General features: G+C 38.4%; 1 protein-coding gene across 1 annotated transcript; it reads right to left on the reverse strand.

Moving 5' to 3' along the window:
* Window positions 1-528: 528 nt before the first annotated feature.
* Window positions 529-13,458, reverse strand: LOC139370137 (zinc finger protein 135-like). Its single transcript, XM_071109463.1, has 2 exons — window positions 12,932-13,458; window positions 529-2,238 (listed from the first exon to the last, which is right to left on the reverse strand). The coding sequence occupies exons 1-2, from the start codon at window positions 13,266-13,268 to the stop codon at window positions 1,496-1,498; spliced, it is 1,080 nt and encodes a 359-aa protein (XP_070965564.1). The 5' UTR covers window positions 13,269-13,458; the 3' UTR covers window positions 529-1,495.
* Between the last annotated feature and the right edge of the window lie 210 nt (window positions 13,459-13,668).

Consider the following 13,668-nt stretch of genomic DNA (forward strand, 5'->3'; position numbering starts at 1 on the left):
ATAACACAACATAACACAGCCCACAACATAACACAGCCCACAACATAACACAGCCCACAACATAACACAGCCCACAACATAGCACAACATAACACAGCCCACAACATAACACAGCCCACAACATAACACAACCCACAACATAACACAGCCCACAACATAACACAACCCACAACATAACACAGCCCACAACTTAACACAACATAACACAGCCCACAACATAGCACAACATAACACAGCCCACAACATAACACAGCCCACAACATAACACAACCCACAACATAACACAGCCCACAACATAACACAGCCCACAACATAACACAACATAACACAGCCCACAACATAACACAGCCCACAACATAACACAACCCACAACATAACACAGCCCACAACACAACACAGCCCACAACACAACACAACCCACAACATAACACAACCCACAACATAACACAACTCGACCAGCTTCATGAGGTAGTCACCTGGAATGCATTTCAATTAACAGGTGTGCCTTGTTAAAAGTTAATTTATGACCCACTGTTCAGCCTACATCTGTCCTACTGTTCAGCCTACATCTGTCCAATGTCCCACTGTTCAGCCTACATCTGTCCTATGTCTCACTGCTCAGCCTATATCTGTCCTATGACCCACTGTTCAGCCTACATCTGTCCTATGACCTACTGTTCAGCCTACATCTGTTCTATGACCCACTGTTCAGCCTACATCTGTCCTATGTCCCACTGTTCAGTCTACATCTGTCCTACTGTTCAGCCTACATCTGTTCTATGACCCACTGTTCAGCCTACATCTGTCCTATGTCCCACTGTTCAGTCTACATCTGTCCTACTGTTCAGCCTACATCTGTCCTATGACCTACTGTTCAGCCTACATCTGTCCTACTGTTCAGCCTACATCTGTTCTATGACCTACTGTTCAGTCTACATCTGTCCTACTGTTCAGCCTACATCTGTCCTATGACCTACTGTTCAGCCTACATCTGTCCTACTGTTCAGCCTACATCTGTTCTATGACCTACTGTTCAGTCTACATCTGTCCTACTGTTCAGCCTACATCTGTTCTATGACCTACTGTTCAGCCTACATCTGTTCTATGACCTACTGTTCAGCCTACATCTGTCCTACTGTTCAGCCTACATCTGTCCTATGACCTACTGTTCAGCCTACATCTGTCCTATGTCCCACTGTTCAGTCTACATCTGTCCTACTGTTCAGCCTACATCTGTCCTATGACCCACTGTTCAGCCTACATCTGTCCTATGTCCCACTGTTCAGCCTACATCTGTCCTATGTCCCACTGTTCAGCCTACATCTGTCCTATGACCTACTGTTCAGCCTACATCTGTCCTATGTCCCACTGTTCAGCCTACATCTGTCCCATGTCCCACTGTTCAGCCTACATCTGTCCCATGTCCCACTGTTCAGCCTACATCTGTCCTATGTCCCACTGTTCAGCAGCCTTTATCTGTCCCATGTCCCAATGTTCAGCAGCCTACATTCTTATCTCCTGTGTGTGTTCTCTCATGTCTTCTCATGTGTCCTAACCAGGCAAAACTCTTTTTACATTGGGAGCAGTGGTAGGGCTTGTCTCCTGTGTGTATTCTCTCATGCTCTTTCAGGTGTTCGTTCCGGTTAAAACTCTTTCCACACTGGGAGCAGTGATGAGGTTTTTCCCCTGTGTGTGTTCTCTCGTGTCTTTTCAGGCACCCTGATGCGGAAAAACTCTTTCCACACTGGAAGCATTGGAAAGATTTATCGCCTGTGTGTATTCTCTCATGCATTTTCAGGTCCTCTAACTGGTTAAAACCCTTTACACAGTGGGAGCAGTGGTACGGTTTCTCTTGCTTCTGCACTGTGTGTATTCTTTCATGCTCTTTTAGGGATTCTTTCCGGTTAAAACTCTTTCCACATTGGGAGCAGTGGTAGGGCTTCTCCCCTGTGTGTATCCTCTCGTGCACTTTCAGGTGTCCTAACTGGGTAAAACTCTTTCCACACTGGGAGCAGTGATGAGGCTTCTCTCCTGTGTGTGTCCTCTCATGTCGTTTAAGGCTCGCTAACAAGGAAAAACTTTTTCCACACTGGGAGCATTGGAAAGGCTTCTCCCCTGTGTGTATTCTCTCATGTCGTTTCAGGTCCCTTACATGGTTAAAACCCTTTCCACAGTGGGAGCAGTCGTGTTGTTTTGCCGGTTTGGACGTCTCTGGTTCCTCTGAGTCTGGTCTTTCTCCTGCCAAAGACAGAGTGTTTATTTAAATAGAGAACTGAATGAAACCTCCACAACTCTCTTGCTAGGAGGTTAAATCTAAATCAGATCCCTCAATAATTTAAAATAAAAGATGTAGAGTTCCAACTAGAATCTTGCTCTCATGGAATGTTGTGTTTTTAGGCTGAGCAGAGCTCTATAATAATAGATAATGTCATGTCTTCAGGCTGAGCATAGCTCTATAATTATAGATAATGTCATGTTTATAGGCTGAGCATAGCTCTATAACAATAGATCATGTCATGTTTATAGGCTGAGCAGAGCTCTATAATTATAGATAATGTCATAGTTACAGGCTGAGCAGAGCTCTATAATAATAGATCATGTCATGTCTTTAGGCTGAGCAGAGCTCTATAATAATAGATAATGTCATGTCTTTAGGCTGAGCAGAGCTCTATAATTATAGATAATGTCATGTCTTTAGGCTGAGCAGAGCTCTATAATAATAGATAATGTCATAGTTACAGGCTGAGCAGAGCTCTATAATAATAGATAATGTCATGTCTTTAGGCTGAGCAGAGCTCTATAATAATAGATCATGTCATGTCTTTAGGCTGAGCAGAGCTCTATAATAATAGATCATGTCATGTCTTTAGGCTGAGCAGAGCTCTATAATAATAGATAATGTCATAGTTACAGGCTGAGCAGAGCTCTATAATAATAGATAATGTCATGTCTTTAGGCTGAGCAGAGCTCTATAATAATAGATAATGTCATAGTTACAGGCTGAGCAGAGCTCTATAATAATAGATAATGTCATGTCTTTAGGCTGAGCAGAGCTCTATAATAATAGATAATGTCATGTATTTAGGCTGAGCAGAGCTCTATAATTATAGATAATGTCATAGTTACAGGCTGAGCAGAGCTCTATAATAATAGATAATGTCATGTCTTTAGGCTGAGCAGAGCTCTATGATAATAGATCATGTCATGTCTTTAGGCTGAGCAGAGCTCTATGATAATAGATCATGTCATGTCTTTAGGCTGAGCAGAGCTCTATAATAATATATAATATCATGTCTTTAGGCTGAGCAGAGCTCTATAATAATAGATCATGTCATGTCTTTAGGCTGAGCAGAGCTCTATGATAATAGATCATGTCATGTCTTTAGGCTGAGCAGAGCTCTATAATAATAGATCATGTCATGTCTTTAGGCTGAGCAGAGCTCTATAATAATAGATAATGTCATGTTTATAGGCTGAGCAGAGCTCTATAATAATAGATAATGTCATGTTTACAGGCTGAGCAGAGCTCTATAATAATAGATAATGTCATAGTTACAGGCTGAACAGAGCTCTATAATAATAGATAATGTTGTTTACAGGCTGAGCAGAGCTCTATAATAATAGATAATGTCATGTCTTTAGGCTGAGCAGAGCTCTATAATAATAGATAATGTCATGTCTTTAGGCTGAGCAGAGCTCTATAATAATAGATAATGTCATGTCTTTAGGCTGAGCAGAGCTCTATAATAATAGATAATGTCATGTCTTTAGGCTGAACAGAGCTCTATAATAATAGATAATGTCATGTTTACAGGCTGAACAGAGCTCTATAATAATAGATAATGTCATGTTTACAGGCTGAACAGAGCTCTATAATAATAGATAATGTCATGTTTACAGGCTGAACATAGCTCTATAATAATAGATAATGTCATGTTTACAGGCTGAACATAGCTCTATAATAATAGATAATGTCATGTTTACAGGCTGAGCAGAGCTCTATAATAATAGATAATGTCATGTTTACAGGCTGAACAGAGCTCTAAAATAATAGATAATGTCATGTCTTCAGGCTGAGCATAGCTCTATAATTATAGATAATGTCATGTTTATAGGCTGAGCATAGCTCTATAACAATAGATCATGTCATGTTTATAGGCTGAGCAGAGCTCTATAATTATAGATAATGTCATAGTTACAGGCTGAGCAGAGCTCTATAATAATAGATCATGTCATGTCTTTAGGCTGAGCAGAGCTCTATAATAATAGATAATGTCATGTCTTTAGGCTGAGCAGAGCTATATAATTATAGATAATGTCATGTCTTTAGGCTGAGCAGAGCTCTATAATAATAGATAATGTCATAGTTACAGGCTGAGCAGAGCTCTATAATAATAGATAATGTCATGTCTTTAGGCTGAGCAGAGCTCTATAATAATAGATCATGTCATGTCTTTAGGCTGAGCAGAGCTCTATAATAATAGATCATGTCATGTCTTTAGGCTGAGCAGAGCTCTATAATAATAGATAATGTCATAGTTACAGGCTGAGCAGAGCTCTATAATAATAGATAATGTCATGTCTTTAGGCTGAGCAGAGCTCTATAATAATAGATAATGTCATAGTTACAGGCTGAGCAGAGCTCTATTATAATAATAGATAATGTCATGTCTTTAGGCTGAGCAGAGCTCTATAATAATAGATCATGTCATGTCTTTAGGCTGAGCAGAGCTCTATAATTATAGATAATGTCATAGTTACAGGCTGAGCAGAGCTCTATAATAATAGATCATGTCATGTCTTTAGGCTGAGCAGAGCTCTATGATAATAGATCATGTCATGTCTTTAGGCTGAGCAGAGCTCTATGATAATAGATCATGTCATGTCTTTAGGCTGAGCAGAGCTCTATAATAATATATAATATCATGTCTTTAGGCTGAGCAGAGCTCTATAATAATAGATCATGTCATGTCTTTAGGCTGAGCAGAGCTCTATAATAATAGATAATGTCATGTTTATAGGCTGAGCAGAGCTCTATAATAATAGATAATGTCATGTTTACAGGCTGAGCAGAGCTCTATAATAATAGATAATGTCATAGTTACAGGCTGAACAGAGCTCTATAATAATAGATACTGTTGTTTACAGGCTGAGCAGAGCTCTATAATAATAGATAATGTCATGTCTTTAGGCTGAGCAGAGCTCTATAATAATAGATAATGTCATGTCTTTAGGCTGAACAGAGCTCTATAATAATAGATAATGTCATGTTTACAAGCTGAACAGAGCTCTATAATAATAGATAATGTCATGTTTACAGGCTGAACAGAGCTCTATAATAATAGATAATGTCATGTTTACAGGCTGAACATAGCTCTATAATAATAGATAATGTCATGTTTACAGGCTGAACATAGCTCTATAATAATAGATAATGTCATGTTTACAGGCTGAGCAGAGCTCTATAATAATAGATAATGTCATGTTTACAGGCTGAACAGAGCTCTATAATAATAGATAATGTCATGTTTACAGGCTGAACATAGCTCTATAATAATAGATCATGTCATGTTTACAGGCTGAACATAGCTCTATAATAATAGATAATGTCATGTTTACAGGCTGAGCAGAGCTCTATAATAATAGATAATGTCATGTTTACAGGCTGAGCAGAGCTCTATAATAATAGATAATGTCATGTTTACAGGCTGAACATAGCTCTATAATAATAGATAATGTCATGTTTACAGGCTGAGCAGAGCTCTGTAATAATAGATATTGTAGATTACAGTATTTCAATCAATGCTGCATTTGATCCATTGTTATTAATGTTTTGTTGGTGGCCCACTCTTTGATGGTAAACACATCTTACATTCTAGTGTTAGCACGAGTTTAATCGGACTCCGTACGCCAGAATCACACAGTATCCCTTTAACAATTCCTATATTTAAAAACAACATATTCAATGTAAAACTTGAGCAGAACGTCCGTAATGGGGGATTTTAACAAAATGTCATCCATAGAATAAGTGTCCTTTGAGGGGAAGGATTGTTGCCATGTATTCAGGTCCAAAATGATCCATGGGGCCTCCCAAGTGGCACAGCGGTCTAAGGCACTGCAGTGCTTGAGGCATCACTACAGAGCCAGGTTCGATCCCGGGCAGAGTCCGGGGAGAAAAAGGAGTTAAAAAAAATTATCCATTGGTAAGGAAATTAATAATAATGGCTACAGGTAACTGCCCAAGTAAAGGAATCCCCCAACATAAAGAGTCATAACTTCCCAAATAAAGGAATCCCCAATATAAAGAGTCATAACTGCCCAAATAAAGGAATCCCCAACATAAAGAGTCATAATTACCAAAATAAAGGAATCCCCAACATAAAGAGTCATAATTACCAAAATAAAGGAATCCCCAACATAAAGAGTCATAACTGCCCAAATAAAGGAATCCCCAACATAAAGAGTCATAACTGCCCAAAATAAAGGAAACCCCAACATAAAGAGTCATAACTACAAATTTGAGCACACAATTTGAGAGAAATACAGGAATACAGAGGAATGCAAATTTCAGGGTATTTTTATTTCAGCTAATGAAACATGGGAACACTATACATGTTGCGTTTATATTTTTGTTCAGTCTACTTTGTTTCCCTCATTGACTCAAGCGTCTCCTTTATTTGGCAGTTACCTGTATATTGTATCCTCAAAACACTTCCACACTCATACAATTTATCAGACAGAGACAAAACACTTCCATACTCATACAATTTATCAGAGACAGAGACAAAACACTTCCATACTCATACAATATATCAGACAGAGTCAAAACACTTCCACACTCATACAATTTATCAGACAGAGACAAAAACACTTCCACACTCATACAATTTATCAGACAGAGACAAAACACTTCCATACTCATACAATTTATCAGAGACAGAGACAAAACACTTCCATACTCATACAATTTATCAGAGACAGAGACAAAACACTTCCACACTCATATAATTTATCAGACAGAGACAAAACACTTCCACACTCATACAATTTATCAGACAGAGACAAAACACTTCCACACTCATACAATTTATCAGACAGAGACAAAACACTTCCATACTCATACAATTTATCAGATAGAGTCAAAACACTTCCACACTCATACAATTTATCAGACAGAGACAAAACACTTCCACACTCATACAATTTATCAGACAGAGACAAAACACTTCCACACTCATACAATTTATCAGACAGAGACAAAACACTTCCATACTCATACAATTTATCAGACAGAGACAAAACACTTCCATACTCATACAATTTATCAGACAGAGACAAAACACTTCCACACTCATACAATTTATCAGACAGAGACAAAACACTTCCATACTCATACAATTTATCAGATAGAGTCAAAACACTTCCATACTCATACAATTTATCAGACAGAGACTAAACACTTCCATACTCATACAATTTATCAGATAGAGTCAAAACACTTCCATACTCATACAATTTATCAGACAGAGACAAAACACTTCCATACTCATACAATTTATCAGATAGAGTCAAAACACTTCCATACTCATACAATTTATCAGACAGAGACAAAACACTTCCATACTCATACAATTTATCAGATAGAGTCAAAACACTTCCATACTCATACAATTTATCAGACAGAGACAAAACACTTCCATACTCATACAATTTATCAGATAGAGTCAAAACACTTCCATACTCATACAATTTATCAGACAGAGACAAAACACTTCCACACTCATACAATTTATCAGACAGAGACAAAACACTTCCATACTCATACAATTTATCAGACAGAGACAAAACACTTCCATACTCATACAATTTATTAGACAGAGTCAAAACACTTCCACACTCATACCATTTATCAGACAGAGTCAAAACACTTCCATACTCATACAATTTATCAGACAGAGATTTTAACAACATTGGTGGTGGTGGGCGGAGCATCAGAGTTTAGGATCTCTGCTAGTTTTAATGTGATGGACCATTTTAGACAGAGTTTCAGAGTAGGATCTCCACAAGTTTTAATGTGATGGACCAATTGGCATAGTAGGAAATGTAACCAATCACAGCCCTTCTTTGACCTGCAGAGGGCAAGGTTTTTTAATACATTTTTTACATTCATTATGTTGGTACGGCTCCCCAAATGGATCAAACCTCTAAAAGTAGCAGAGATTCAACTCTGAATCTTTGACATGTCCATAGAGTATATTATGCTCAACAATAGATTGAAAAACTAGCCAAATAAAATGTTATTATTTCAATATTAATGTTGATATGTTTCAATTTGAATAAATACATGTAAGAAATGTAAAGCAGGTGTCTAATGACACCAATTCTCATCTTTGAATTTTTGCTTTGCAGCATCTACAGATTAAACATGATGGCGTCTTAAAGGAGGACTGTAGCATCTAATGATGAAACATTATGGAGTCTTAAAGGAGGACTGTAGCATCTAATGATGAAACATTATGGAGTCTTAAAGGAGGACTGTAGCATCTAATGATGAAACATTATGGAGTCTGAAAGGAGGACTGTAGCATCTAATGATGAAACATTATGGAGTCTTAAAGGAGGAATGTAGCATCTAATGATGAAACATTATGGAGTCTTAAAGGAGGACTGTAGCATCTAATGATGAAACATTATGGAGTCTTAGAGGACTGTAGCATCTAATGATGAAACATTATGGAGTCTTAAAGGAGGACTGTAGCATCTAATGATGAAACATTATGGAGTCTTAAAGGAGGACTGTAGCATCTAATGATGAAACATTATGGAGTCTGAAAGGAGGACTGTAGCATCTAATGATGAAACATTATGGAGTCTTAAAGGAGGACTGTAGCATCTAATGATGAAACATTATGGAGTCTTAAAGGAGGACTGTAGCATCTAATGATGAAACATTATGGAGTCTTAAAGGAGGACTGTAGCATCTAATGATGAACCATTATGGAGTCTTAAAGGAGGACTGTAGCATCTAATGATGAAACATTATGGAGTCTTAGAGGACTGTAGCATCTAATGATGAAACATTATGGAGTCTTAAAGGAGGACTGTAGCATCTAATGATGAAACATTATGGGGTCTTAAAGGAGGACTGTAGCATCTAATGATGAAACATTATGGGGTCTTAAAGGAGGACTGTAGCATCTAATGATGAAACATTATGGAGTCTTAGAGGACTGTACCATCTAATGATGAAACATTATGGAGTCTTAAAGGAGGACTGTAGCATCTAATAATGAAACATTATGGAGTCTTAAAGGAGGACTGTACCATCTAATGATGAAACATTATGGAGTCTTAAAGGAGGACTGTAGCATCTAATGATGAAACATTATGGAGTCTTAAAGGAGGACTGTAGCATCTAATGATGAAACATTATGGAGTCTTAAAGGAGGACTGTAGCATCTAATGATGAAACATTATGGAGTCTTAAAGGAGGACTGTAGCATCTAATGATGAAACATTATGGAGTCTTAAAGGAGGACTGTAGCATCTAATGATGAAACATTATGGAGTCTTAGAGGACTGTAGCATCTAATGATGAAACATTATGGAGTCTTAAAGGAGGACTGTAGCATCTAATGATGAAACATTATGGAGTCTTAAAGGAGGACTGTAGCATCTAATGATGAAACATTATGGAGTCTTAAAGGAGGACTGTAGCATCTAATGATGAAACATTATGGAGTCTTAAAGGAGGACTGTAGCATCTAATGATGAAACATTATGGAGTCTTAAAGGAGGACTGTAGCATCTAATGATGAAACATTATGGGGTCTTAAAGGAGGACTGTAGCATCTAATGATGAAACATTATGGGGTCTTAAAGGAGGACTGTAGCATCTAATGATGAAACATTATGGAGTCTTAAAGGAGGACTGTAGCATCTAATGATGAAACATTATGGAGTCTTAAAGGAGGACTGTAGCATCTAATGATGAAACATTATGGAGTCTTAAAGGAGGACTGTAGCATCTAATGATGAAACATTATGGAGTCTTAAAGGAGGACTGTAGCATCTAATGATGAAACATTATGGAGTCTTAAAGGAGGACTGTAGCATCTAATGATGAAACATTATGGAGTCTTAAAGGAGGACTGTAGCATCTAATGATGAAACATTATGGAGTCTTAAAGGAGGACTGTAGCATCTAATGATGAAACATGATGGAGTCTTAAAGGAGGACTGTAGCATCTAATGATGAAACATTATGGAGTCTTAAAGGAGGACTGTAGCATCTAATGATGAAACATTATGGAGTCTTAAAGGAGGACTGTAGCATCTAATGATGAAACATTATGGAGTCTTAAAGGAGGACTGTAGCATCTAATGATGAAACATTATGGAGTCTTAAAGGAGGACTGTAGCATCTAATGATGAAACATTATGGAGTCTTAAAGGAGGACTGTAGCATCTAATGATGAAACATTATGGAGTCTTAAAGGAGGCCTGTAGCATCTAATGATGAAACATTATGGAGTCTTAAAGGAGGACTGTAGCATCTAATGATGAAACATGATGGAGTCTTAAAGGAGGACTGTAGCATCTAATGATGAAACATTATGGAGTCTTAAAGGAGGACTGTAGCATCTAATGATGAAACATTATGGAGTCTTAAAGGAGGACTGTACCATCTAATGATGAAACATTATGGAGTCTTAAAGGAGGACTGTAGCATCTAATGATGAAACATTATGGAGTCTTAAAGGAGGCCTGTAGCATCTAATGATGAAACATTATGGAGTCTTAAAGGAGGACTGTAGCATCTAATGATGAAACATTATGGAGTCTTAAAGGAGGACTGTAGCATCTAATGATGAAACATTATGGAGTCTTAAAGGAGGACTGGAGCATCTAATGATGAAACATGATGGAGTAGGCAAAGAGTGTCTTTTTCAAAAATATGAGTTTCTGTGCACCGGGACCCCGGGTTACCAGAACGAGCACCGGGACCCCGGGTTACCAGAACGAGAACCGGGACCCCGGGTTACCTGAACGAGCACCGGGACCCCGGGTTACCAGAACGAGCACCAGGACCCCAGGTTACCTGAACGAGCACCGGGACCCCGGGTTACCTGAACGAGAGCATCAGAAAGGTCCTTGAGTATCGGTTCCTGTCCAGCCCCGTTAACGTGATGCTGTGCTTCATAGAACCGTAAGCAGCAGTCATCGTTACAGGTCTGACCTCATACAGTGCCCAGAAAAAGTGGATTGGCAGTACAGGGTGATTCCACACCATCATGGTCGAAAAATGTGTGTGGTATCTCCGATTTTTTTTCAGACAATTCTCACAAAGAAACTTAAAACAAGGTGGAAATATGTTTTACATTTGTATCACAAACCCTTTTCTGACAACATCATGATGAAAGTGGGTCATTTTAGGCCAAAACATGCCCCCCCCCCCCCTCTAAGACCCTGTGATCCATGAACGACACAGACAACATCTCGTCATTATGATCCTTATAATGTGCTCTAACACGTCCAGTATGTCTAGATTCTGAAATGCACATTTTCACATAAATGTATTCAATCTTAAACTTTAATATTAATTAGGGAAGCACGATATATTGTTAAGCATAGGTAGATGACCTACATACCTATATAACGTAGATAGATGACCTACATACCTATATAACGTAGGTAGATGACCTACATACCTGTATAACGTAGGTAGATGACCTATATAACGTAGGTAACGTAGGTAGATGACCTATATAACGTAGGTAGATGACCTACATAACGTAGGTAGATGACCTACATACCTGTATAACGTAGGTAGATGACGTGCCATATCTGTATAACGTAGGTAGATGACGTGCCATACCTATATAGCGTAGGTAGATGACGTAATCACGCCACGAAAAATACAGCGCTACACAGAACAAAAGGAGAAAAATACTAAGCGCACACTTCATCTACCTACGTCACTTTCAACAACTGAACAAGTTCATGTCCAGTAGTCATTTGAAAGTGAAATACATTTTCAGCGAGACAACTCAAGGAAGAGAGGCCACGGACCGACTGAGCTGAAACTTCCCTGCTTCTATGATGTATGATGAAATCTTGGCTGAGAATGAAACGACTGAACAAACGAACAACAAAACAGCACAGCACAGTTAAGTGAAATAAATAGGTTTTAATTTAGTTTTTTTACTGGTAATGGGGACATACGTAAATGCCAACAAAATAACCTTTCGGTCGGTGTGTTTGTTTAAACTATTGAACTGTATTAGAAGGCTTAAAAAGGCCGCTAAAATGTTTAGTATCGGTAATAGGTAAAGTTTTTTTTGGGCAAAGAAAATAACGGATATCGGGACAAAAATGTAATATCGGTGCATAATATTAATATCGCAAAAAGTAGCCTTTTGATTTCACTTATTTGTACACATATGGTCTGGAACAAGACTTGACAAATGTCCAGGGTCCCTGGTACTTTAAAAAAGGGTATCACCCATTTTATAAATATACTTAAAACAAATATAAACCATGTAAAGTGTTGGGTCCCACCTTTCACGAGCTGAAATAAAAAGATCCCTGAAAAAACTTTTATTGCAGATGATGCTGATCGAGATGTTTAAAGAGCATCCGACTCGGTCTCCCCATCAGAAAACACGCGGTACCATAAAGCGTTGTGTATTCACATTGGAAAATTAATGTAGTTTTGGTGTCCCCAAAATGCAATAACAACTTTCGGAATGATCTCGGTGTAAGAAAATGCAGGCGGAAACAGAAGAGTGGGTGGATTGACAGCGTTTTTGCGAATGTCGGCAGTCTTTAACACGACACATTAGTAACACAGTTCAACAACTACACAGTCAGAAAAACTCTGGACAGAAACAGTCTGATAGAAACACAGTGTTTTTAAAATAGTACTTACTCGTGTTAATCAGATCTCCAGTCTTCCCTTCCTCCTCCAACGTGACAGTTATCTCCCCCTCCTCCTCCTCCATTCCAAAAACTGCATCCTCCTCTTTCACTCTTAAAGATTCTTCCTCTTCTTTCACTGTAACTTCTTCCTCTTTCACGTCTTTCTCCTCTTCTTTCACTGTAACAGCTTCACCCTCTACTTCTTGTTTAACTGTAACAGTCTCCCCCTCTACTTCTTGTTTAAATATAACAGCCTCCTCTTCCTTCTCCTCTTTCACGAGAACATCTTTCTCCGTCCAGCAGACCTCCTCTTCTTTAGCAGGGAGGGAGTAGCTTAGTGAGTTCATGGTCGAGGATGTTAGCTAGTAAGCTAGTTAGCATTAGCCGAGTGTTACTTAGCCAGATAGCTAATTACGTAAATGCTAAATTAAAATGCCTATTTACTAGTTAACGTTACTCTGACAGTGTGTTTAAAACACTGAGGTTAATATACTTTGCCTAAAGAGCTTCAATGTTGTGGTTTTATGTTGGCTATAGCACGCTACCGAGGTGGATGAATTGTTGTTGTTGAAAAAACATCCCGTCCCGTACATTATACGTCACGCAAGAAGCATCACCTGAAAGTCTCATATCGCCGCCTGCTGACTGGAGTGGGTAACACAGTTGAACAAAAACATTCTGGAAAACAACGTAAACAAATAATTGTTAAATAACCAGTTCTCTTACTTCTTACAGATAATTTCATTT

This window comes from Oncorhynchus clarkii, chromosome 17 (genome assembly GCF_045791955.1).
Source record: "Oncorhynchus clarkii lewisi isolate Uvic-CL-2024 chromosome 17, UVic_Ocla_1.0, whole genome shotgun sequence".
In the NCBI taxonomy this organism is placed as follows: Eukaryota; Metazoa; Chordata; class Actinopteri; order Salmoniformes; family Salmonidae; genus Oncorhynchus; species Oncorhynchus clarkii.